The sequence below is a fragment of the Amblyomma maculatum genome, chromosome 7 (genome assembly GCF_055883805.1).
Source record: "Amblyomma maculatum isolate TAMU_Amacu chromosome 7, ASM5588380v1, whole genome shotgun sequence".
NCBI classification, from domain to species: domain Eukaryota; kingdom Metazoa; phylum Arthropoda; class Arachnida; order Ixodida; family Ixodidae; genus Amblyomma; species Amblyomma maculatum.
The window spans coordinates 20,747,878-20,775,294 of record NC_139350.1 but is presented as its reverse complement, the minus strand read 5'-3'; the positions used below and the strand labels follow the sequence as shown (position 1 = coordinate 20,775,294).

Here is a 27,417-nt window from a genome sequence, read left to right as displayed (position 1 = left end):
TATGCGAAGTGCAACGTAGCGTTCTGCAGCAGCACTAGCTGTCTACTTAGGGGAGGGCATAAATAACCGGCGCTCAGCCTGAGTTCTCACTCCAACGCGAAACCATGAAGCTGTACATTCTGGGGCTCTTGGTAGCCGTCCTTGCAGTGGCCATCGTTGCAAGTGGTGAGGACATTTCACTTATTTTTCTGCATTCACTCTAGCGTTTGCTCCGGGCACCAGCCGGTACAAGACATCATCGCTTACGAGAGCTATTAAGCATAACCTTTATTTTCTGCGACAACCACTGATCGCTGCGTTCCAAAACATTTCAAGCAATTTGTGAGCTGAACGGCTTTCGATCAGAGCACTGTGGTGGCGTAATACACAAAAACATCTGTTTATGAACTAGCGCCATTCATGTCATCGCGTTTTCTCATACACACCCATAAAAATAAAAACAAGGTATTTCTGCCTGGGAAAGTAATTACAAATAATGTATAATAAAAGAAAACCAATTCATTCAAGTCGCATAAAATAGGAGCAGCCTTAAATTTATCTATATTATCATTCAATGATCTTGAATGCGCGAACATCCACCTAACAAAACACATTTCTGTGCGCTTTTATTTGTTTAGGCATTAAAAACTAATCAAGTTGTTTGCTCAGCGGTAGATTCCAACAGAGTAAACTGTAAAGAATTGCAGGATAAGTAGTTTTGGGCAAGCTGCGTATCTGTCTTTTTGCAACATTGGATATTCATCATATGTCACTTCTGTAACTTTCTCGATGTAAAACGTCAATTCAGTGAAGGCATTCTGTGAAATTAAAGAGCTTGTGATGAGAGGCGTTCACCTCTGGTCTTTCGTTTTATTAACTTCCATTTGTATGTAAACGGCTCAAAATTATGTGCAGCTTCAAGAACTTTGCTTCAGCGGTGACCAAAATACTGCGCATTAGTCACAGATTAATTGACAGTCCTCTCAATCAGGTTTATATTGTTACGGACTTGTTCTAAAACAGAGCACGGAGGAAGTAAGAAGGAAGAGGAAGAAGAAGTGTGCGCGCCCGTTCGACCTTTGTCTGGTGGCACTTGTGTCGTTCCCGCTAGCCGTGTGTACCGAGCGTACTGAACCGACTAGAACGTCTCCGTCGCGACGCTAAGGGCGTAACATTGTGGTGGAGGTGCTGGGTAACGATCCCTGGCGCTACAGACAGCACCAACACAACTGGAGCCTCGCCGGAGTCGTCGCCTTGCGGGCCTCGAACCGCAAACCAGCGCCATGCAATCGGCCAATGACCCGCAAGCAGCCCGTGGTGACGCGGTGATCCAGGCTGAAGATCGGCCTGCGGGTGCAGCGAACAGTTCTTCGCATCACTATCGGGAGCCCCGGACTTTCGAGGGAGCGGCAGGCGAGGACGTTGACGAGTGGTTGACCCACTACCAACGGGTGAGCCGCTACAATCGATGGGACGCCGCCGCTAAGCTCGCAAACGTGGTTTTCTTCCTAACCCATACCGCTCTTGTTTGGTTCGAAAACCACGAAGACTCTCTTACCACCTGGGACCGTTTTGTTACTGAATTGCGGCAGTGCTTCGGTGACTGTCTTGCACGAAGGAAGCGAGCTGAACACACGCTTACGCACAGAGCTCAGCTACCTGGGGAAACATGCACAACTTACATAGAGGAGGTCCTGAAGCTATGTAAAACTGCAAGCGCTAATATGACCGAGGAAGATAAAGTAGGACATCTTCTGAAAGGCATCGCAGATGATGTTTATAATTTTCTAATTGCCAAAGGTGACCTGAATGCCGTCTGTGATGTCATTCGGCATGTTCGCACATTCGAGACATTGAAGACTCGTCGCATAACGCCAAAATTTGGGCGGCTCGCCAACGTTCCATCTGTGGCGAGCATTGAAGACAACTTCACGGACTTGTCGTCGACGATCCGGCAAATAGTTCGTGAGGAACTGCAGCGGTTTGAGCCCCCTGTACGGTCTCCATCATCTTTGCCCTCTGACGTTGTCGGCTCTCGAGGGCCTCCCTCCTTGCTCCCGTCGATGCCCGTTGTGAATTCTATCAATACGGCACAGGCGGACGCTTACTCCAACAGCCCGACGCCAAGGTTCGATAGCCCTGGTCACCCGCCTCGCTACGACTCGCGCCCTACTAACTTCTTGTCGCCCTATGATCAGCACTATGAGTACCATCCTCAACCACCACCTGCTCGCTATTTCCGGCGTCCAACCCGAAGACCTGAAGATGAGTATCGCTACCCAATGCACCCTGTCTCCTCGGAGCCCTCCAGGGAACAAGTTTTTCGTCGCACAGCCCCCGTGTGCCGACGCTGCGGCATTGAGGGGCACATAGCTCGATACTGCCGCAGCCGCCCACTCACCAGTTGCGATCGGCCCGTCCAAAATGCTCCGCCACGTAACCGTTTCTACGACTCTAATTGGCAATGGCCCCCATCTTCGTATGAATATTCCCAGACCAATGGACCGCGCAACAACTCTCCTGCTTCCGAACGAAGTGTCTCACCACCACCTGCCTCTTCTGCGCGCCGCTTTCCGTCACCACGACCAGGAAGGCGGTCGGCATCGCCTTTGCCGGAAAACTAGTCAGCGCGGCTGCTGGAGGTCAGGCCGCTGGAGACTGTAGACTGTGCGCTGCCTGAAGAAATTCCTCCATCTGTTGTTATGTTAAAGAACACGGTCTATGTGCTTGTAGATGGTGTGGCGACAATGGCTTTAGTGGATACCGGGGCAACCATTTCAATAATGAGTTTATCGTTTAAGAAGCGGTTAGGACGCAAAGTTATGTTTGTTTGGGACAGAAATGTGAATTTTCATGGCGCGGGTGGTGAGGTGTTGTGTCCCCTGGGAATGTGTAGTGCTTCGGTGTCCCTGGGTGGAACGGTATTCGCAGCGGAGTTTGCAGTGCTTTCGCGATGCACGCATGACATAATTCTAGGTATTGACTTTTTGAGAATGTGTGGCGCTACGGTCGACTGCCGCTCTGGGGAACTCTGCGTTGATGGTTCCCTTCCTTCTGGACTCTTAGAGAAGCCGCATGTCCGTGAAGATGTGTTCTGTGTAACAGAGGATACCAATGTGCCAGCCTTGTCTATGGTGTGCGTCCCAGTTTTGTGCCCCAGCCGTGCTTCCGACACCTTCGACGCTACAGTGGCACCGCTTCATTCTAACTGTGCAAAGAAATACATTCTGGTTCCTCATTGCCTACTGTCGGTGGTCAAGGGCTGCTCACGGCTGTGGGCCATTAATTGTTCTTCGCAACCAGTAGTGTTGCCTGTGAATATGAAGACTGCGACCTGTAGCCAAGACGACGCCCCGTCGGTGGCTTTGGTTACTGATGCACCCGGCGAAAGTGCTGCCGCTCCAGCCCCTGACTCGCAACTACATCGGATGATCAGCCGCTCTCTAACCAGGGACCAGCGTGACGCTTTGGAGGTCTTACTGGTCAAGTATTCTTCCATATTCTTCCATATGAGTGGGCACGGGGGCAGAGCTTGCAGCATGATGTTTTACGCTCATCCTCCTACAATGCAGGTTCTACTTGCGCTTTTCGCGTTTTGGCCGTCAACGTCATCCTGTGGCTCGACACATGTTACAACGCCCCTTGGAACATCAAGCACATCCAAAGACGAAAGTGATACGTTGCCCTTCTTCAGCCGATTTCCTGCCGTGATGCTCGCCTACGATCTACCAGCCGCATCAACCATGCCATCATCTTCGACAACCGATACAAGTGGACCGCCTGTCTGTTTCACCTTCAGTGGGCACGGGGGCAGAGCTTGCAGCATGATGTTTTACGCTCATCCTCCTACAATGCAGGTTCTACTTGCGCTTTTCGCGTTTTGGCCGTCAACGTCATCCTGTGGCTCGACACATGTTACAACGCCCCTTGGAACATCAAGCACATCCAAAGACGAAAGTGATACGATGCCCTTCTTCAGCCGATTTCCTGCCGTGATGCTCGCCTACGATCTACCAGCCGCATCAACCATGCCATCATCTTCGACAACCGATACAAGTGGACCGCCTGTCTGTTTCACCTTCAGTGGGCACGGGGGCAGAGCTTGCAGCATGATGTTTTACGCTCATCCTCCTACAATGCAGGTGTGTAAAGCCTTTCCATTATTTACAAAGAAATGCGACGACCCCTTCCTTTTACTGTTCCCGTGCCCACGGGTGTTCTGTGAAACAATTTGCGAGTGTTTCTCTGTGGCGCTGTTATTGCTCTGCTCCGGGGACATTGAGTCCAACCCTGGTCCCAATACGCGATCCGAATCACTTACGGAAATCGACTCATTGCCGGACGATCCTGCTGAGCAAATGAACACTCTTTTTCATTTACTGAAAGATGTTCACTCTCGTTCACTGCAAACTTCGAAAAGTCACGTTGAATTGGCGGCTGATATCAAAGCTATCAAGAATAGTCAAAAGAACATGGAAGCTAAATTCGCCAGTATTCAAAAAAGAATAGACGACCTAGAAGAAAAAACCAAAGTGTTCGAGCAGTACGACGCCGATTTTTCCGCTATTCAGTCTTCTGTACATGAATTATCAACGCAAAATAACCACTTTCAATCCCGGCTCGATGAACTAGAAGACCGATCGCGTAGAAACAATCTAATCTTTCATGGCATTTCAGACAGTAAAGAATCTTGGCAGGAAACTGAAGCAAAAATAACATCGCTTCTGAACTCGTCATTAGTCACATTTTCAGCAGACTCAATTGATCGTGCGCATCGCCTAGGTTCCTTTGCGCCTAATAAGTGCCGTCCGATCATTGTTAAGTTCGGCAACTACAAAATAAAAGAAAAGATACTTGCTATGCGTAGTGATTTCAAAGACAAGGACATTGGTGTTAGTGAAGACTTCTCGGCCTCTACCCGTCTCGCCCGTAAAAAATTAATCGAATTTGGCAACAGTCGGGATGGGTCTCCCAAGTTTAAATTACGTTACAACAAACTGCTTCTAAACCACAAGTGCTACATTTACGATCCCATTTCTTGCAGTGTTAAGGAAACCAAGTCAAGCGATAGCAACGTTAATACCGATGCTACCTCGTTTATTGAAGCCGCAACATAGGAGAGAGTGAGGGGTAGTAGCCATTTAAGAGTAGCTCCCGTTTCTGTTCTTTTTACTAATATTAGAAGCGTGGTTAATAAATTTGATTCCTTATCGTCAGCAGTCGACTCTAGTTCTGCAAACATAATCGTTTTGACTGAGACACGGCTTTCTGCACACATACAAGATTTTGAAATTTTCGAAAATGCGCGTGACTTCACAATTTACCGTTGTGATCGAAATGGCCACCGTGGAGGGGGCGTTCTTGTTGCTATTTCAAGCGACATTCCCTCATTGCGCATCCAAATAGACACTAATCTAGAAATAGTCTGGTCACTAGTAACCCTAGGTCATGTGAAAGTGATATTCGGTGCATGTTATCGCTCCCCTTCATATCCCTCTACATTTAATAACGACCTTCATGACGCCATCAACGCGGCTTGTGCATTATATCCTTCGTCCCCCCTATTCTTGCTTGGTGATTTTAATTTTCCAAATATTACTTGGAACGATCCTTTTCCTAGCTTGTTATCCTTTTCAACCCAAGCCAAAGAATTTCTAGACCTTTGTTCTATTTTTTCCCTAACACAATTGGTATCGCGTCCCACAAGAGTCACCGACCATGTTGCAAACACCCTGGATTTGATTCTAACTAATCGGCCTAACTTAGCTTCTGATATTATATTTCTACCTGGTATAAGTGATCACTCGTTGCTAAACTTCAGTCTCAGCCTGGATTGCCCTAAGCCGAACAAAAAAAGCAAATTGATTCTTGATTACAAAAAAGCCAACTTTGAAGCTATCAATAGAGAATTATCGGCCTTTCTGGACAATTTTTTGACTAACTTTCACGACAGTACTGTTCAGACAAACTGGGATAGTTTTACAGCCAAGGTAAAAGACTTAACTGAAAGATACGTTCCAAACCGCACCATCATTTCAAATAGTCACGCCCCGTGGTACAACGGTCATATCAGACGCCTTTCTAACCGAAAGAAACGCTTCTATCGTGCAGCTAAAGCATCGCCTACTAATTCACGTTGGACGGCTTATAAACTAGCTTCTTCAGAGTACATCTCCGCCCTAAAAAGCGCTAAGCGTCATTTTCTTTCCAATACTTTGCCTTCCATGTTGAAAACTAACGTCCGTAAATTCTGGCGCGTAGTTAACCCTTCCTCTGAAAACTTAATTATATTACAGAACTCGTCTGGCCAACAGGTTTCCAACACCCAATGTGCATCTTTCTTAAACGATATATTTGTTAAAAATTTTTCAAGCGCTCCTAGTCCTCACTTTCCTGAATCACAGAACTACAACTACCCGACCATGTTCCCAATTTTGGTAGACGTAGCTGGTGTTGCAAAACTTATTGAAAATCTCGACTATCATGCTTCTCCCGGTTTCGATTCTATCAACGCTAAATTTTTGAAAAACACTTCCACTTATAGTTCCATCATACTAACAAAGATTTTTCAACAGTCTCTTGACACATGTACATTACCTACGCAATGGAAGATTGGGAAGGTGGTTCCTCTTCATAAGTCGGGAAGCAAAAACATCGCCAACAATTATCGTCCCATCTCTCTAACAAGTACATGCTGTAAGTTACTAGAGCACATAATCTTCAAAGCAGTGACAGTATTCCTTGAATCAAACTCGTTCTTTACAATGGCACAACATGGTTTTCGTAAGTCGTACTCATGTGAAACTCAGCTCTTATCTTTCACCCATAAACTGCACCACATTCTGGATCGATCCTCATTCGCTGATTGCATATTTTTAGATTTTTCTAAGGCCTTCGACAAGGTTTGTCATAAACTGCTGCTTCACAAACTTCGTCATCTTAACATTGAACCAAACGTTTTAAAATGGATTGAATGCTTTCTTACTAACCGCTCACAATTCGTATCAGTAAACGGTCATAACTCTTCGCTTTCTGATGTGAACTCCGGTGTACCTCAAGGATCCGTACTAGGACCTTTACTCTTTTTAATTTACATAAACGACCTGCCCTCTGAGATAACTTCTAACATGCACCTCTTTGCCGATGATTGCGTTATTTTCCGTGAAATTAAAAACCCAGATGATATTAACTGTCTTCAAACTGATCTCACTGCGATTGCTACCTGGTGTGAAAAATGGTTAATGCAACTTAATATTAGTAAATGTAAATGCATGCGTGTAACAAGGATTTCTAATGACTCGCATGTTTACTATTTGAATAACGTTCCTTTGGAATCAACAAACTCATATAAGTACCTGGGCATAATTATTTCATCTAACCTCACGTGGACAACCCATATTGAATATGTAATTAACAACGCTAACCGCATGCTTGGTTACTTACGCCGTGCCTTTTCGAGAGCTCCATCGTCATTAAAGTTATTGCTATATAAAACACTAATACGCCCTAAATTAGAGTATGCATCATCTGTATGGGATCCAGGTTATGAAAAACTAATCACCGCTATAGAACTTGTTCAAAATAACTCCGTCCGTTTCATTTATTCTAACTACAGCCGAACCGAAAGTATTACAGCCATGAAGTCCGACCTTCAACTTCCATCATTAGGATCACGTCGCAAAATATCTCGCTTAGTCCTGTTCCACAAGCTCTATCATCATCCTAGCCTGAGTGACGAATTCTTTCTTCAACCTCACTATGTATCCCATCGCATTGACCATCATCATAAAATCGGCCTCGGTAGATGTAATACACACGCTTTCTTACAGTCATTCATACCCCGAACATCGACTGAATGGAACCACCTTCCCGCAGATATTGTTTCCATCAATGATAACTCAAATTTTCGTACTGCTTTAGCTAATATTGTATACTGACAGGACTTTTGCACTGCTTCTTATTGTATCTAATCTTTTGTATTTATTGTTGTATTTTAGATATTTTTGAAATTCATACCCTTGTAAACGATACGGTTATGCTTATTTTGTTTTGTTGTTAACCCACTCCCCTCTTCAATGCCTTTACGGGCCCTGAGGGTATTGTAAATAAATAAATAAATAAATAAATAAATATTTGATTTTTCCGAGCCTAGCGGCTCACGGTGCATTCCCGTGACACGTACCCGGCATCGAATTGACACAGGCTACTCACACCCAATTCGACAGAAGCCGTACAGAGTGTGTTACGTTTCTCCACCGAGAAGTGGGACAGCTGACGCGGCCACCGCATAGCAACAGGCAGAACCGCGAGCGGATCGGCCATTTCGACGCCGTTCATCGGCTGCGCAACGCTTCCTCCCGCCGACAAGTCTCAGCGTGTTCCTGCCACGCGCCAAATGTGTGTGCGTGCGTGTGTGTGCACAAGCTGGCCAAGCCTGGAGATCGAGGGAAAGTGCGTCGCCCTCTCCTGTCTGCAGGAGGTGGAGGAGATGAGGTCGGAACACCTGCGATTGAGTCATTCGTCGTGAACCAACATGTTTGGCTCTCCCTTTCCTGTGAGGGTTTACCCTTTCCCTGTGAACTGGAAAAACTATAAAAAGCAGCGGCCGACTCCGCTGAGAGAGAGACTACTTTGACGCGCCGTTGGCACGACGCTAGACACCAGCTGTGTGAGAGTGTCTGTAATCTCTCTGGGTCAGCTTCACTGCCCGTTTCTTCACGATGTTGTAGTAAAGGTTGTTTCGTTAGAAAACGCCTCGTCTTTGCTGACACCTTTGATGCCGTCCGCCGTCCACGGAGCCGCCAGGCCAACGCTACCGAGGGGCCGCGCGCCGCAGCGGTACGCAACCCCGGCACTCGCGACCCAAACCTAACAACTGGCGTCAGCGGTGGGTTGAGCACGCGACACCAAACGTAACAACTGGTAGGCAGCGGTGGGACGACCAAGCCGTAACCGTGGTTGGAGGGACGAGCCAGGCGATACCGTCGTCCAACAACTGGTGAACAGCGGAAAGCGGAGAGACGAGGACGACCAAACAGTGACCGTGGTCGGTGAAACGAGCCAGGCCTGACCGAAGTGCAACATCTGGTGGGAAGAGCGGAGATGTCCGAGGCGTGACTCGTGAATCAAAGCAGCTCAGCGGAAAAGGCGGGAGCAGTGCAACGAGCCCTGTGTGATGACTGGTTGCCTGCAGCGGAACGACTGCGTTGGATTCTTGGCTGCGAGGTTTGGTGAGTGCGGGACTTTCTTCTACTGAGTTTTGCCAGGCTTTTGTTAAGTAGAGAACAGAGCTGGTAATTGTGTTGTCGTTGTTGCTGGGTTAATTGCAGCAAGGCAATAGTGGGCAGTAGAGAAGGCAGCACTCGGAACAACCATGAATTTGGATTTGAAGTCGTTGCGCAAACCGAAATTGTTGGAGCTTGCGGAGGAGTTGGGTCTGAATTTGTCAGACAAACTCAGAAAACCAGAAGTGTTAAAGGCTATTCTTGCGTTGGAAGCTGAAGATGACGAGCTTTTGGAATGCCTTGAGATCATTGACGAACGTCAAGAGGATCGTGTGCGTAGGGAACGTCACGAGAAAGAGGACGCCCGCGTAAGGAAACTGATGCAGCTGGAGATATCAGCACATAGAATGAGCGTGGAAAGAATTCAAGCTTGCAATGCCATTCAGTGTAACGGTTCAATACCGCGAGATTATCCGCCACCGTTCCTCATTGCCGAGGATGTGGCCGAGTATTTGGCAGACTTCGAGAATGTCTGCAGAAGCAAACGCTTCGAGCGTGATAGTTGGGCGCAGAAGTTGGTAGCTCTTCTTTCCGCTGAAGCGTCGGAAGAAATCAAGCGATTGGTTGGCGACCGCTTGAAAAATTCATCATCATCATCATCATCATCAGCCTGATTATACCCACTGCAGGGCGAAGGCCTCTCCCATATTTCTCCACTTAACCCGGTTCTGTGCTAGCTGCATCCACTTGACCCCTGCGAACTTCTTAATCTCATCCGCCCACCTAACTTTCTGCCTCCCCCTGCTATGCTTTCCTTCCCTTGGAATCCAGTTTGTTACCCTCAGCGACCATCGGTTATCCTCTCTTCGCACTACATGTCCTGCCCATGTCCATTTCTTCGTCTTAATTTCCACTAGAATGTCATTAACTTGAGTTATTTCTCTGACCCACTCTGCACGCTTTCTATCTCTTAATGTCATTACTGATACGATATCAGATAACGCCTCAGGATCTTCGGAAGAGATATGAGAGCGAGAAACATTGTAACGAGGCATACTTTGATCTGGCCTATCAGTTGAAAGCCGCTGTAAGCGAATGGCTAGACAGTGCGGAAGGTCCGGAGCAAATCGAACTTGCACCGGAGTGTGAGAAACAGCTTGGGGAAGCGGCCGAGCAATGTGACCGCAGTAGCGAGCCGACCGAGCCTCGAACAGAAGAGTATCCTGTTACCTTGGTCGAGCCACTAGCTGATACGGTTAGCACATGCTTAATCGGTGAGAAGTCCAAAGTGACGCCGTTAAGCGAGGTGAACTGCACGCCGACCCAAGTAGCTGTAGGAGATACAGTTCCATCAAATGAGAGTGGCGAACTGGTAGTAACTGAACCGTCTCTCGAGTCGAAAGCAGAAGCTTGTGGAGAGCGCGACGGAGATGAGAAAATTTCGGTTTCCGAAATCAGCTGTGTCGTAGAGCAGGGCACGCAGAAAACCCAAGTGCCGATCAGCGAAACTGCGCAACCCGCGAGTTGTGATCAGCCAGGGCAGACCGACGAGGAATGCGCGTCCGCTGTAGAGAGCGAGACTTGCGAAGGCGACAGTGAGCGACCAGAGCAGAGTCAGAATCGTTCGTGCCCTGATACCACGCTAGGTTGTATTCGCGAAAGCAACCCCAGTGCGAACGCGGACGTAGCACCTATGACCCTCACGCAATCCGAAGCGCCCCAGCTGTCGAAGGAGCTTGATCGTGCGCCGGTTAGCGCTGAGCAATGCGGCTCATTGGAGGACCCGTGTAATGTGAGTGGCGAGCCGCCAGAGGAAATGCCTAGCTTGAGGGCTGGCGTGATCCGTTGTTTTCGTTCGGACTTGACTGAAAGTGAGTCCTGCGCTGCTGGCCGCGATGTAGACGCGGCGCCGCACTTTGACCACTTCGACGACAACCATGTCCTACTAGCTCCGGTTACCGCTAGCTTGCCAGAGCTCGCGCCGAAAGAAAGTAGGACTAGAGTATTCAAGTGCTGCCACCGAAAAACGCGGAAGGGCAGGCACGAGAAAGATTGCTGCCGTCGTAAAGAGAGCAAGCTCAAACGGTTGCAAAAAGAAAGCCGGAGGCTAGTATTCCAGCGCTGCCGACGAAAAACGCGGAAGGGCAGGCGCGAGAAAGAATGCGGCCATCGTAAGGAGAGCAAACTCCAAAGATTGCGAAAAGAAAGCACAAAGCATGTGTTTCAGTGCTGCCGTAGAAAAAAACGGAAAGGCAGGCGCGAGAAAGAATGGAGAAAGTGTAAGCTATCGCGAAAAAGAAAGCGACTATCCCAAAGGCACAAATGCGTCCGTGCCGAGAAATCGCGTGACTGGTGTGCCACACGTAAGGAGAGGGATAGGTTGTTCAGAAAAGCGAGTGATTCATCCTCGTATGTTTCTTTGCACAGAAACAGGAAGGTACGGTTGTTCCGTGAAACGGACAGCCGAAGCTTCAGTGAAAAGGGTGATCTCAACGGTAATGCCGATGGCTTAAGTCGAAGCCCATAACTTGAGAAGAAGCCTTTATTCACTAGTTAGTGTTTTTCTTCCTGACATAGGATTTTGAACATTTGTATTGTAGTATCTTTGTTTGAAGTGCTGTTTTGAAAATGCGATTTTCAAATTTGTGGACGCGTTCCAAGTGCTGCTAAGCTGCCCTTTAATATAGATGTGGGCATAAGAGGGAAATAGTCTGGCAAAACTTAGTGAAGTTTGTGCCGTGCTTGCTGGCTGACCGGTTGAGTGTTTAGCGTGGTTGTGATGCTGTAGGTTGTCAGAAATCTCTCCTGAAGACAAGTTGCAGAGTGCCTTGGAAACCCGGACTTGCCAAGGAATTCTTCAGGCTGACTGGCTCAAGAGAAACAGAGTCGGATGAACCCGGCTAGCAGCACCATCCCGATCCCTCCGGACAGCGGATGCAGTCCCCTGCCCTTCGGGATCTCCCTTCCCCGGCGGGGCAGTCTGTTACGTTTCTCCACCGAGAAGTGGGACAGCTGACGCGGCCACCGCATAGCAACAGGCAGAACCGCGAGCGGATCGGCCATTTCGACGCCGTTCATCGGCCGCGCAACGCTTCCTCCCGCCGACAAGTCTCAGCGTGTTCCTGCCACGCGCCAAATGTGTGTGCGTGCGTGTGTGTGCACAAGCTGGCCAAGCCTGGAGATCGAGGGAAAGTGCGTCGCCCTCTCCTGTCTGCAGGAGGTGGAGGAGATGAGGTCGGAACACCTGCGATTGAGTCATTCGTCGTGAACCAACATGTTTGGCTCTCCCTTTCCTGTGAGGGTTTACCCTTTCCCTGTGAACTGGAAAAACTATAAAAAGCAGCGGCCGACTCCGCTGAGAGAGAGACTACTTTGACGCGCCGTTGGCACGACGCTAGACACCAGCTGTGTGAGAGTGTCTGTAATCTCTCCGGGTCAGCTTCACTGCCCGTTTCTTCACGATGTTGTAGTAAAGGTTGTTTCGTTAGAAAACGCCTCGTCTTTGCTGACACCTTTGATGCCGTCCGCCGTCCACGGAGCCGCCAGGCCAACGCTACCGAGGGGCCGCGCGCCGCAGCGGTACGCAACCCCGGCACTCGCGACCCAAACCTAACAACTGGCGTCAGCGGTGGGTTGAGTACGCGACACCAAACGTAACAAGTGTCACCAACAGAACGCCAGGTCATCAGTGAGCAGGTTCGGGATATGCTGGAAAAGGGTGTTATTCAAGAGTCATGCAGTCCCTGGGCCGCCCCTGTAATTCTGGTGAAGAAGAAAGATGGTACATTTCGCTTTTGCGTCGACTATCGCCGTCTGAATGCTGCAACAAAGAAGGATGTGTATCCCCTTCCGCGGATCGATGACGCCATAGATTGTCTGTTCTCGGCATCATATTTTTCATCCGTCGATCTGCGATCGGGATATTGGCAGATCCCTATGCACCCTGACGACAAGGAAAAAACGGCATTTATCACACCCGACGGCCTGTTTGAATTTAATGTAATGCCTTTCGGGCTCTGCAATGCTCCTGCAACTTTTGAGAGATTTATGGACTCTATCCTACGGGGACTAAAATGGCAAATATGTATGTGCTACCTCGATGATGTCGTCATTTTTGGCCGGACATTCGAAGAGCACAACGAACGCCTCGCTCTCGTGCTTGACTGCTTCAAGAACGCCGGTCTAGTACTTAATTCGAAGAAGTGTCGCTTCGGTGAGCGCCAGATTTTGGTACTAGGACACCTCGTCGATCGTGAAGGCATCAGACCTGACCCTCAAAAGACTGCGGCCGTTGCATCGTTTCCAACACCTCAGAACGTAAAGGAACTCCGAAGTTTCCTAGGACTGTGCTCATATTTCCGCCGCTTCATTCCCCGTTTTGCTGACATTGCTAACCCGCTTACGTGCCTTCTCCACAAAGACGCTCCCTTCGAGTGGACATCAGAGTGTGACTCTTCTTTTTGCCAGCTCAAGTTTTTACTAACGTCACATCCGATTCTCCGACATTTCAACCCTTCTGCTCCAACGGAACTGCACACGGACGCCAGTGGTGTTGGCATTGGTGCTGTGCTGATTCAGCGTTACGGCGACAAGGAACACGTTATTGCTTACGCCAGTCGTTCCTTAAGCAAACCTGAACGAAATTACACAATCACTGAGCAAGAATGCCTCGCGGTAGTTTTCGCCGTTCAGCGATTTCACTGTTATCTATACGGGCGGCCTTTCACAGTGGTCACTGATCACCATTCCCTGTGCTGGCTGATAAACCTCCGTGACCCATCTGGCCGTCTTGCATGGTGGGCAATTCGTTTACAAGAGTTTGATTATACAGTTTCGTACAAGAGTGGACGCCGCCACGCTGACGCGGACTGTCTCTCACGTTTACCGCTTCCCACAACGGAATGTGACGCCGACAATTTTGATCATTACATCGCTGCGGTTTTACCTCCATTCCCCGATACCCGTACATTCCGCACTGAGCAGAGGAAAGATGAGAATCTCCAACCATTCTTTACCGCTGCAAGGGACCCTACAGCTTCCACTCCCTATTGTATACGGAGTGGTCTTTTGTACAAAAAGGACTATTCTTCCACTGGTCTCCGCTACCTTCTGGTGGTGCCCGTCAGCCTACGCTCCTCTGTTTTGCGCGTTATGCACGACGACCCCACTTCGGGACACCTGGGATCTGCGCGGACGCTCTATCGCATCCAAGAACGTTTCCACTGGCCCCGCATGCGTGAAACCACTGAGAAGTATGTGGCTAGCTGTGCTCAATGTGCGAGTCACAAACGCCCCGCCGGCACTCTTCCTGGTCTTCTTCATCCGGTGACGCCTCCAAGATCCCCTTTTGAGAAAGTCGGGGTAGACCTCTTGGGACCTTTTCCCAAGTCTCATTCTTGCAACCGCTGGATCGTCATCTGCACTGATTACCACACTCGTTACTGTGAGATGGCAGCCCTTCCATCGGCTACTGCACACCAAGTCTCCCTCTTCCTGCTGCACTTTGTTATACTGCGCCATGGGCCTCCCCGAGTGTTGATCAGCGACCGAGGGCGTCAGTTCACCGCTGATGTCGTCGAAGAACTCCTTCGTTTGTGCCAAACGCATTTCCGACATTCTACCCCGTATCATCCGCAAACAAATGGGTTGACCGAGCGAACCAACCGGACACTCACCAACATGCTTTCAATGTACGTCGCCGCCGACCATAAGGACTGGGACACTGTGCTACCATTTATAACATACGCATACAACACCGCCCAACAGGAAACAGCAAGTTACAGTCCATTCTTTCTCCTCTATGCCCGGTCTCCTCGACACATCCTCGACACCATCCTCCCGTTCTCCACAGATGACGAACCTGAGATTGCTGAGATCCTGTGCCGGGCTAAAGAAGCCCGCCGGATAGCCCGCCTGAGAACTCTCGCCTCACAAAAGCGCTCGAAATCCCGCTACGACGACCACCATCGCCACGTCACCTACCTCCCTGGAGATATGGTCTGGCTTTGGCGTCCACTAAGGAAGCGTGGCTTAAGTCAGAAACTGCTCGCGCATTATATCGGTCCCTATGTTATCCTCGAGGCAATTAGTGACCTCACCTATCGGATTGCGCGCCTTACAAAAAGTGGCCGACGTTCTTCACGAACTGAGCTTGCCCACGTCGCGCGTCTGAAACCCTGTCATCCTCGTGCTGACGACTGACTCGCCCGGAGGGCTTCGCCTGCGACGGGGGAAGTGTTACGGACTTGTTCTAAAACAGAGCACGGAGGAAGTAAGGAAGAGGAAGAAGAAGTGTGCGCGCCCGTTCGACCTTTGTCTGGTGGCACTTGTGTCGTTCCCGCTAGCCGTGTGTACCAAGCGTACTGAACCGACTAGAACGTCTCCGTCGCGACGCTAAGGGCGTAACAATATTTCAACTTACTGAGCATTCTTGCATATGAACAACGAAAGAGATAATTACACAAATACAGAACATAACATTCTGCTTTAGTTCAATGCTAGTAGCTTTTTCTGGGGTCGTCCTACTTGATGCATTCAGTGCATGACTCCTATGCCACTGGGAAGTCATACTTACTTCAGGATGCCTAGGAATGTTAGTTGAATGATGGCAATTCCAAGCTGACATGGAGCATAACAAATACTTTTCATACTGCTCTCGCATTTATGTTTTTTACAGTGCTTGTTAGGACGAAGTTGCTGCACTAACCTTGCATGCAATAATTTTCCAGCAAGCAAATTCTAATGGTAAAAAGCAAACAACACTGCCCTTTGCACATCTGTACATGAACTCTGCTTGCGCAGTATAAAATATTTCGGTTATCTTTGAAAACATGCACACCCGTGTGCGCACTACCGAAACCCTTTGCAAGTGGGTGTTTCTGGTCTCACAGGAGATGACATCAAATTGTGTAACAAACACAGCCGGAACCCAGCTACAAACTAACAAATGGGGTTGGTCGTTTGGTGCCCAGCTTCACTGTATGCAAGCCATAAAATGTGTTTGTCTCCGCTGTCCTCACTAATTCGTGCAGTTTTGAAAATTAACAAATTTCACCGACTAGCTTGCCAAAACGTTCTGCGAAGGCAAATGTTAGCATACAATACACTTTTTACGCTATTAAGAGAAGGAGAAACATGGTTATGCAGTAATAGCCAGATCACATACGCAGTGTACACAAAAGCAATGCATAATATGCAAGCCTTAATTCAAAAGACACTTCTGTACAGAGACAGGTCTAGAACAATGCGAAAAACTCAGAGAAGTGAAACCAAAAGAGCACCAAATTATTGACCGGGCTCTCGACAGTCCGACGACTACAGGCTAGCGATGTAGTCAGTTCTCTCGCTGATGCGTGGCTGGCAGAGCAGCGACATTGTCTTAGGCGTCATGCAGAAGCCCTTGGATAAAGGTCATTTGCGTCGGAGCTGATGGCTGACGCTACCCGACCTTCATTTATAGCACGCGCCGTGTCTGCATTTATTCTGCAGTGTGAATATTCTCTCATGAGATGGTAGGGCGGAGCACGTGGATAAACAGGTGACCTGTAAAAGCTGCACTACTTTATTATCTATTGCATTCTTACCGATGGTCCAATATCTGTATTAGGAAGGCTGCCGCTGCATCTAATCTACGCACGCCCTACGACACAATCACGATCGGCCGTCGTTTCGACAAATTATTGCAAGCGAGGGAACCCGATGGAACACACCGACCGCCTTCAGGAGCTGCGGGGGTCTCGGTTATTCTCTGTAAAGCTGGGGTGTGCAGGGAATGCACAGTCTTTGCAAAAATCCTGAAGCCAAAGGATATTCGTCAGAGTCGCAAAAGGCGCAATTAACGACTGGAGGGCCGCGAAATGCTATGAGACTGTTTCTTGCTGTGATAAGAAATAATTTCCTAGCAATTTAAATGAATGTTGCCATTTAAGGATGGTTTGACAGCTTTAGTTCGCTGCCGAGCTGAATATAATTTTGATTCAAGACCTTTGATCAAGACTAAGTCGACATGAGAGTGATTTTTTGTCTGGTGGTTGCGTTATTTGATGCGTTGCTTTTTTTTTTTGAATAAAGATAAAAAAGATGAGAGGACAAGGGCTGCTTACCTTTGAGTCAGGCGCATGCTCGTCAGACACTGAATGGGGTTAGGGGCGCAAATGTGGTAGCGTAGGTACACAGACAAAAATAAGTAAAGATCTGAAGCACATGTTTATTTTTTATTCAAGCTGAAGCCTCGAAATATCTAAGGCTGCTACACAAAGGATATTAGAGCTACGTAAAAGTAATTTAAGAACTATTTGGGAGCATACTTCAGCGCATATCTCGGTGCGAAGAGGAACATACCCACGATAATCATGGCACAATTCTGAGTTGCGAGACCAGATGGTTTCCGATACACATCTGCGCTAGAACGTCGTTAGTGGATATAAAGCGATACTAAGGTGCTCGTGATTACTGACTTCTCGTCGAGGTCGCGGAAGTTACAATTTCTGCGTTCGAGAGAGACTGCTTTCTTGGTGACCACATTCCAGATTATTGCTTGTTTTCTGGCTTAAGCTAGTTTTAAAACATTTTTTTTTCGTGTTAGCATAGGAACCGTCCGGAAAATACAGGACTGCGACAAAGAGGAAACACAGTCTCCTTCCTTCTGTCCGGCCATTCCCGCGGTTTTGTTACTTACCATGTCCACCAGCTGGCACATAACTATGCTGCTTTGCGTTTTATTTATTTTTTCATTACTGTTTCTACACTTTGAGGTAAAAGCAGTAATGGCCAGCTAACACAACCAGAGGTGGATATAAACTCCAGAGCATGCGTAGTTATACAGACGCACCTGCTATTCAACAGTTATGAAAGAACAGCAACTACTAGCCCAACACCTGCGGCAATAGTCACATATTGGTGGTACGTAAAGGACCGCCTGGGCTCATTTGTAATGGAGCTTTTCGCTATTCTTGATGTGAATCAGTCTTCAATACCATACCGTCTAAAGAGAAGTTCACATCTACACCCATTCAGGAGCGGGTATAACAAACTAAAAAATATGGGCAAAAGCACTCAACACAAATCGGGAGATACAAGCTCCTAATAAAAAAAGAATGAAATGCATATAGATACACTGAGTACAAGACGATGCTCAAAATATTGATCAGCAGAAAGTAGAAAGCCTTTACACGCCAAGCCACAAAAACGAGCACCCCGGCGACAGACTTCCTTTGGACCCCAGCTTCGCCATTGCGATTCTGACGTTCTCTTTAAGGAAAGGTGTAAGTGCTCTAATTTTCCCGTGCACATACCCTCTGCCTCATAACCCAACGAGAATAGCAGGAGTATCCCTTACATGGATAGGGCTGGCCGAGGCGCGTATTGCCAAACCATATCCCGTAGGCGCACTGGAGCAGACAACGCTTTCAGCGAGTTAAACGGCGATTGTTGCTGAAAGATCTCTCTGAACGCAACCTAAAGGTAACATACACTCACTGTAAATGGGGATTATTACCGAAAGATGTGTGTGAACACAACCTAAAGGTAACATACACTCACTGTAAATGGGGATTATTGCTGAAAGATCTCTCTTAACGCAACCTAAAGGTAACATGCACTCACCAAAGCAGGAACTGATTACGGCGAAGGTAATTGCTTAGTGTACCTGTTGTCATACCGATTGTTACTTAAAGGTGTCTGTAAACACAACCTAAAGGTAACATACACTCACTGAAGGCAGGATATAATTACAGTGAAGGAAATTGCAAAAACATATTTTTAAAAAATGCAACACAGGAGTCGAACGCATGTTTAAGTGGCATCAGTGAAGAGATGCTTGGTGTTAATCTAGTGCGCCACCAAAACGGCAGGAACGGTGGCCTTTATATGTGTTCTTATTCGTTTAGACAATATATCCACTATTTGTCTCCTGGTAGCGCTGCTGCTCTCTGCCGATCTCTGTTCCCACAGAAGGGTGGGAGCAGAGATCGACTGGTGCCTAGCAGGCAGGGCTGTAGCTTTTTTAGGGGGTCCGCGAGGACTCCGTGCATGCACAGAGGTAGTTAGTACTGAAGCAGAAGAAAGTGCAATACCGGAGGCTGCGCCCCAAAAAATGGCAAGGAGCAGGTCGAGAAAGAAAGGGACAAAAAAGAAATTTAACACTAGGATCAGCTACATAAACATGCAAGGAGGTAGAAAAAAAGCGAAATGGCTAGAGATAGAACAGCGGCTAAAGGATGACAAAAAAGGTGTGTACGCTCTATGCGAGACTTATTTCAGGGGTCCAGAAGATCCGCCGTTTATAGAAGGCTACGCCTAGGAAGGGTGCAACAGAACGAGAACGAAAAAAAAAAATGGTGGAGGGGTAGGTGTGTTGATACACCAGGGAACAAATTGGCATAGAATAAAATCATCTTGTAAAGAACATATCTGAGCATCAGGAACAATTGCCGGCATAAGGACATGGCTAGGGGTAGTTATTTATAGAAGCAGGACACCAATGCAGGCAAGAAAACAAGGATCTTGTTGAAGGTCTCAGTGACGATATCAGCCAGTTTGGATACGGAGCCGATATTATTTTCTGGGGGACATGAACGGCCACATCAACGATCTGGATGGATACACGGATTGTAACTTCAAGCTAATGCTACATTTCTGTGAGTTGCACGATATAGTTATAGCAAATACAGAAGCAGAAAGGGGGGGGGGGCGGGGGGCAAATGCTAAATCACGTGGGAATTCCGCAACAGGCAGGCGACCATTGACTACCGTCTAATGTCGCAGGGAATTTATAGCGAGGTCACAAAAATATAAAGAAACAAAGAAGGAGAGTGTAGCCTTGGAAGTGATCATAAACGTATTAGTCTGCAGATGGGGCCCCTGACGAAAAGAGAAAGGGAACGTAGACAAAAAGTAAACGCAAAATTTAACGACGCTCAAATTGCGCAGATAGCAGCATACATAGAGGAAGCAATAGAGAAAAGCCCCATGGAAGGCTGGGATTATGAACAGGTAGAACTACTCATAAAGAGGAAAATTAAGTAGGTTAAAGTAGCATACCGCCGGAATGGAAAGAGGAAGCCACGGAGCTGGTGGAATAAGGAAATCAGGGAAGCTATAGAACAACGACGGGCTGCTTCACGGGAACACCGAGTGGCAAAGAAATACAGGTATCTCAGAAGGAAATCGACCAAAAATGGGAATCATGATGACAAAAGAAACTTGAGGTACTGGCCCTCGTCCAAAGTAAAATAAAGCAGTCCACCAATCGCCGGATATGGCTGACGTACACGATGCCTCTAGAGGTGGAGCAAGACAATTCTGGAACCATATAAGCTGGCTAGGGAAAAATAATGAAAGAAAGCAGGATCGCTTCAAGATAACGGGGGAAATTGTTTAAAAGGAGACAACGCTGTGAACTACATTACATCAGTTATAGCCGAGTCATTTAAGAGTGACGATAGGGTAACTTCCGCAAATCAGGAAGCAACACAAGATAGCAGAGTACAAAGCAGCTTAAAACTGACATATCTAAACTGGAAAAAGGCAGAAAAAGATATTCCTAAAAACACATCTACAGGAATAGATTTAATTCTGATCAAGCTGATTAATGAACTTGTTCCAAAAAGTAAGGAAACGTTGTTAACAGCTTTAGAAACAGTCATAACGAATAAGCAAATCCAGAACAGCTGGCGGCAGAGTAAAATGAATTTGATTTATAAAGGGAAAGGAGAAAAGATGCACATATAATCCTACAGGCCGATTACCATGACATCTGTTATGTACAATTTGGACATGCAGGCGGTGAAATTAAAGGTGCAAGCATGGGTAGTGTCGTGACGCTGGGACTAAGTCGACCCGGCCTTCACTTGGTAGCGTGCAGAGACTCCGGGTTAATGAAGGATTGAATCTTCGAAGTTGGTAAAATATATACAAGCAGGTTTAATGGCACTTTGAGAAAACGTATTTACATGAAAAAGAAGGGTATATCAGCAAAAATGGCAAGCGTTAAGAGTTCATAGCGAGAAGAGTCCGAATGAGCCATTTACCCAGGGCTCAGAGCGTCATTTCGTGCTCTGCAACGTCCTTAAAACCCCCTATGTCCAGCTCCTCTCTGAAGATGCTGACCAACCAGTTCCAGGGCACGCCCCTCAAATATCGGCATCCAATCGAACACATCACTGCACTGATGGTCTGATGCACTGACTGGTCCAGTATTGTTTCGTTGGGCGTGGTCACTTGTTGGCGGGTAGAGCTTGGGAACGGCGAGGAGGTACATTTCTATTCTTCAGCAAAGATCCGATATCATGGTTCCGGCAAGTGGATTTCCTTCTCAGAAACCCAAGTGCACGTGCGCGCCGCATACTGCTCCCAGCATTGTCCCTTTCCGACAATTGCAAATCCTTCCTGCATTCCCGGGAATTCCTCTAATGGCCGTATTCGTCATGCTCCTTTCTTGTCCTGTAGGTCAGCGGACGTGCCACTCTGTCGTCTCCTTTGGACAATAGGCATTCCTCACTGGACAATAGCGCTTCTCGACGGGAAGGGTGAACAATTGAATAAAAGCACTTCCGGTTATTTCCCACAGGGCGACATTTCTTTGTATTTTTTTTGACGTTCCCTTGACAGGGCCAATTTGGCATTTGCAGGGTCTCGACAAAGCAAAACAGGCTCACACAAAAGGATTCATGGAAACAGGCTCACTTAGCGCCCTTGCACAAACAGCACATATCCATGCCCACAGGCGAACAATAGAGCGCGCAAGTGCGGACCATGCACGGTCATTACAGTAGAAAGTAACAAGTTACTCGGAGAACTTCAGAACGGCTTTAGAAATGGTAGGCGCTTAGATGATAGCCTGTTCGCGCTTACCCAATGCATCAAAATAGCTTTAGTGCAAAATAGACCTTTGTATTTAGCTTTCCTGGACGACAACGTTAACAGGGAACTCCTGTGGAACATATTAAAAGAAGGAGGTATCGGTTATAAGATAATAGAGTTCCTACAGGAAATATACCGGGATAACAAAGTTGAAATTACATGGGAAGGGATAAGAAGTACGGAATATGTCTAAGTAGGCAAAGGATTAAGACCAGGCTGTCCTCTAGGACCTGGAACGGAGGATACACGGAAGTAACCTAGGTTTTAACCTGTCATATAGATTCGGTGGAAAGGAGGTAGAGCAGTGCCTCTCCGGTTTGATGTATGCAGACGATATTGTGCTGCTAGCTGAGAGTCTGCACGAATTGCAAATTCTAGGTAGGTATTGCGGAAACGAAGGGGACGCTCAAGGCTTTAGTTTTAGCGCTGTTAAGTCCGGTCTGATGATTGTCAACGGCTGAACTGATCGTGGTCTTAAAATACAAGGCCATGAAATACCCAGAGTAGCAGAATATAAATATCTGGGGGTATGGGAAAACGAAGAATTGGCATACATTGGAAAGCATGAGCAATCACTTAAGGCCAAAGGGCGAAGAAATGCCGCAGTATAATGAAGCATAGGGCATTGTGGGGCACAACAAGTATGAGGTTTTGAGGAGTATTTGGAAAGGAATTATTGTGCCCGGACTTACTTTTGGGAATGCGGGTTTGTGCCTAAAATCAGAGGTACAGTCGACATCAGAAATAAATCAGAGAGCCGTTGGACGATTAGCACTAGGTGCCCACGGCAAAACCACAAATGAGTCGGTACAGGGAGATATGGGCTGGGCATCTTTCGAAGTACGGGAAGCTCAGAGTAAAATATCATAGTTGGAACGCCTGATGAAATTGGACAGTAACAAATGGGCAGCTAAAGTATTTAAATACCTTTACTGAAAAAGCGTTGACTCACAATGGAGGAAAAGAACTAGGAAACGAACTAGTAAGTATGCTAGTCACAAGGACGAAGAAATAAAGAGCGTTAAGCAACAGGTGAAAAACACACAAGGTAAAAATTGGATAAATTCGGTGGAAAAGAAACAGAGAGTGGAATTATACCGAAAGTGGAAAAGGCAGGTCAGGAAGGAAGCTTTCTTTGATACCTCAAGAGGCAGTGCCCTACATTTTGAAGCTACATTAGGGTGCCTTAGAACGCGCAGCTACAAAAAGAAATTTAACAATGAAGGAGACGCATGTGCTGTATGTTGTAATTCCAGTGAAACAATTGACCATATTATACTCGAATATAATGGTATCCATCAGTAAGTTGATGCAGGCGCAGTCACTGTTCCTAAAGCTCTGGGGTTTAGAGATGCAAGCGGTGGGGTGAATGAACCGGCGGTGGAAGCTAGCAAAAAGCGACTGGAAGATTGGTGGCTTAAAAGCAGGGAAGTGACAAAGTTAGTAATGTAGAAACTAAAATTTAGTAAATAGAATGATGGCATAGTAAACCAATCTAAAACAATAATTAAGATATAGGGAGAAAATTGAGCATGATAGTTACTGCTACCACCCCGTTTCAATGGGGACGCTCCTATATTTCATCCATCCATCCACGCGCAAGAGCGTCGTCAGCTCGAGTGCTCTTACGGGATATGGTTTGCTAATACGTCTCCCGGCTCTTGCGTTGCAAAGACTTTGATTTCAAGGATATGTAGTGCCAAGCGCATGTGCTATCAGTCACTGAGGTTCACCTTCGCCCAACCTTTTACACGCGTTCAGGCACGCAGACCTCAAAAACCAGACGACTACACGAAGCTGCACTTTGAACAAGCCTAAGAGTCAGAGCTTGCTCTGGTTTTTAAGAAAAAATAGCCTGCATTCCTTAATTTGAATAAGAGCAGCTCTATGTTATGCGACATGGTAAGGCTTCGAATAAAAAAAAAAACTCGTTGTTCCGCTTTAACAGTTTCTTCTCCAGCTGCGACTGCACAGGAAAGCGTAATTGACAAGAATACAGTGTAGTGGGTGGACCACTCTGCTGCGTTGTCGTCAGATGCGCATTACCTGGGGAATACATGAACCAACTCACTAAAGCAGTTGTCTTTGTGTAAGCGCGGCACAATCGTAATAGCATGTCGTGAGAATAATGACCACGCAGTAATGCATCAGAGTAAGTTTTGGCAGTAATTTAGGTACCAGCGCAATTAGAGTACAGAAGGGGTGACGACAAAGAAAGAACGAAACGTGAGCACTGTCTTCGTTCCTTCATATTCGATTCGCGCTGCCCCCAACACTAGAACAAACCAACTAGCCCAAGAAACAAGTATTTTGTAAAAAATAAATCTTCCCGCTCAACGTTTCGTTTTCGTTCTTTTACTTTTACTCCCGAAGAGGAAGGGTCCGAAGACTGCGGCCTGAATGAGGTATTTAAGCGGTGCGTCTCCTCATTCTGCGCCGAGAAGAAATGCTGGAGGCGTGTAATTGGGCCCATCTGCACCGCTGACTGCGTCTTCGGCTGCTACTGCGGGGACGAGTTCTACCGCAACAGGCAGGGGAGCTGTGTCACTCTTGAGGAGTGTCCACCAGAATAAGTAAGTAAAAAAGGGTAGGTTTTTTGCGTTCGGTCCGCAGTCAATATATCGTGTATATGCATAAAGCTATCCTCATGCGCAATGTCTAATTTTACCGAAACTACATCAACCTGAAAACGATGTTGGAGCTCAACCGAACACAAAAACGAGCCCTAGCGTTATTGAATCACGGGATTATGGTTAAGGCACGTTTTATTTTTATCCCGGCATTACCCGGATAGCTCCTTTCATCCTTGCTTCTCTGTAGATGATACAACTTCACCAGGTTAGCGCTGTCCAATCGAACATGAAGTATCAACTCACAGGCATTCTCCCCATTAAAAAAAGTAACTCTTATAGCCGGTCGTATTCTGGCGTCCAATCTGAAAATAAGCATGTGTGGGTCGCAGGATACCGTTCGGGCTAGTACGGTTCTACAGCAAGGATATGCGGTGGTCTGGGGATCTTCTTCAATAATATTCGCCGTCACCCAAGTAACAGTGCTAGATCTAGCTGTCGCATTTGCATTAAACCTTTCAGTGGCTGTCAATGTGCGGGACCAGAACTCCGTCAAAGCTCTAATAGGTGGCGCAAAGTTCGCGAGCAAACTGGGCTTTACGGAGTCCATGGTGGTACCTTCTACCGCACGCAAACTCTATGAGGCGGCGTGACGGATGCGATAAACAACGAACATGAATACGTTTTTCCGCAGGTCACAGTATGCTTTGGAGGTTGCCTAAGAATAATGACCCTTGCAAGAAAAATAACAATCAATATGCCGAGAGAGTGAGAAATAATGCATGATATTGGCTTCAGCTTTTTGAATGTAAACGGCACCTATACCGCCCGAACGCACGCAAACAGCACCAGGAGAGAAGGTAACCGTCTACTTATTTCTAGAAGAACAATAGAGGTTGGAAAGATTGTGTCCTGTTAAGCTCTGATCGTCATTACAGCCGAACAAATGCAGGCTGTGCGGGAGTTGTTCAACAGCATGTTGGTTGAATCCGCTATAATGGGTTATTTTTTTGCCGCATTTTCCTTGTTATATTACGCAAAATAATGGCAAGAGGGGTAAGTACTGTGAATTTATAACGCAGAAAATGAAGTAGACAGGAAGAAAGCAGAAAAATAATGGAAGGAAAGCAAAATGATTGTGTTACCACAGAAGCTAAGGCGAGTGCAACCTGTACATGCTAAGCAAAATGGCATATAGCGATATGGAGAAGATGGGAAAAAAAGCGTTGACAAGTGATCACACAGCGTGATGTGAGAAACATGAAACATGAGTTTTACCTTCTCGGTGTCAATATACCTGAGAGCGGTTTCATTCCTCACATTACGCTGGCGGCGTCTCGCACGATGCCTAATACATGGAAATGTACAAAAACATCAGTTGTGGTTTAGCTCTAGTTAACCATATTTTAATTGCAAAAGCAACGGCGGAAGCTTATTTTGCCAGCTACATTATTCCCCTCTCATGCCCTATCAGTGTACGGTGCTACATTATTGGGGACACTTAACCTCACCTTTTAGGGTATGACTCGAAATTGTAAGCTACCAAACCACATTAGGGTCACGCTTCAACCTAGCCGAATGAACGTGTCTGCGTGTCGTAGGGCTAACGAGAATGCAAACGGTTCTGACAGGCTGATTCTGATATCACCCTCCCATATGAAACGAGCAACCCAAGTTGACAGCTCCTGCTCGTGGCATATGGGTAACGCGCAATCAAATGGGTAACGCGCAAAGGCTGATCGAGGAGGTGGAGAGGCAGGGCAACGGGCCACGGCCCACGCGACGAGCGGTGAGACTTGGCGTAGTATTGCTTTCGCAATAATAAACATTATAGTCCACGGACTGTTCCGGAAACTTATATAGACCAGACACTAATGTCTGTTTTTTTTTTTTTTTTTTTTTTTTTTTGTAGAAATATGGTACACCTGTATATAGCCGTTCTTTCTTTCTCCGTTCTTACACTCAGAAGCCTACGCATGAATGCGCATAGGTTTATGAAAGAATCGAGGTTATACGCGTAATTCAAGATTATCCTTCAGGTGTTTCAGGCGTTGTCCTTCAAGCTAAGAGTAACGCTTTCAGTCTCACTAATGCAGCTAACGCCAACGATTCACCTTTGCAGTATCTAAAAGCTACGTTCCGCTCTTTGTATTGGTTCCAGTGGTCAAGCGTCGAACAGGATGCCGGAAGTTGGACTTCGACGGAATGTGGCCAGTATGGAGGAAAATAAGTGAATAAAGAGAAATCCCAGTTGCTGCCTGTAGTTTTCACTCAAGATGTGTTTTATGTTCTGCAATCTGCTGGGAAGGTATATCAGTTGCGTTGACACTCTTGAAGCAAAAACATGGCAAAGACTCGCTTTTTTGCGACAATTAGACAAGTTTAGGATAGCTTGCAGTACTGATTCGAAGGAAATAGAATAACTTCAAAGGCTTTCGCACCGAAGGCAACCACAGCTAGAACGATCAGAAGTCATTCCCGGAAGCCATATTTTTTTAAAATAAAGCAATGCTGCCACAAAAGGTTAAACTGAAACATCGTGGTAAGCAAACCTGGTAATCCACAATAGACGCTGTGGTAGCGTACAAAGAAGGTGAAGACTAGATAATGAATTCAGACGAAAAGCATGCAATTTTTCGATCGGGCCTACATTCTTGCTTCACGCAGCCTAAAATATCAGCCCCAAATGTATCCAGTTAGGAGCTGCGCTGCACTGGCTAGAATTCCAGGAGTGATGTTAATGTTTCTTTGAGTTCATGCCTCTCTGAAGAGATAAATTTTCT

The 27,417-nt window shown here is 46.9% G+C and overlaps 2 protein-coding genes across 2 annotated transcripts; both read left to right on the top strand.

Moving 5' to 3' along the window:
• Positions 1-26,887, top strand: LOC146182791 (ixochymostatin-like). The gene is made up of 3 exons (XM_084608923.1): positions 1-165; positions 24,438-24,637; positions 26,796-26,887. Exons 1-2 carry the CDS (start codon positions 105-107, stop codon positions 24,635-24,637), a joined length of 261 nt encoding a protein of 86 aa, XP_084465049.1. The 5' UTR covers positions 1-104; the 3' UTR covers positions 26,796-26,887.
• LOC146182792 (uncharacterized) lies at positions 3,691-5,198 on the top strand. The gene has a single exon (XM_084608265.1). It carries the CDS (start codon positions 3,723-3,725, stop codon positions 5,094-5,096), a length of 1,374 nt encoding a protein of 457 aa, XP_084464391.1. The 5' UTR covers positions 3,691-3,722; the 3' UTR covers positions 5,097-5,198.
• Positions 26,888-27,417: the final 530 nt, after the last annotated feature.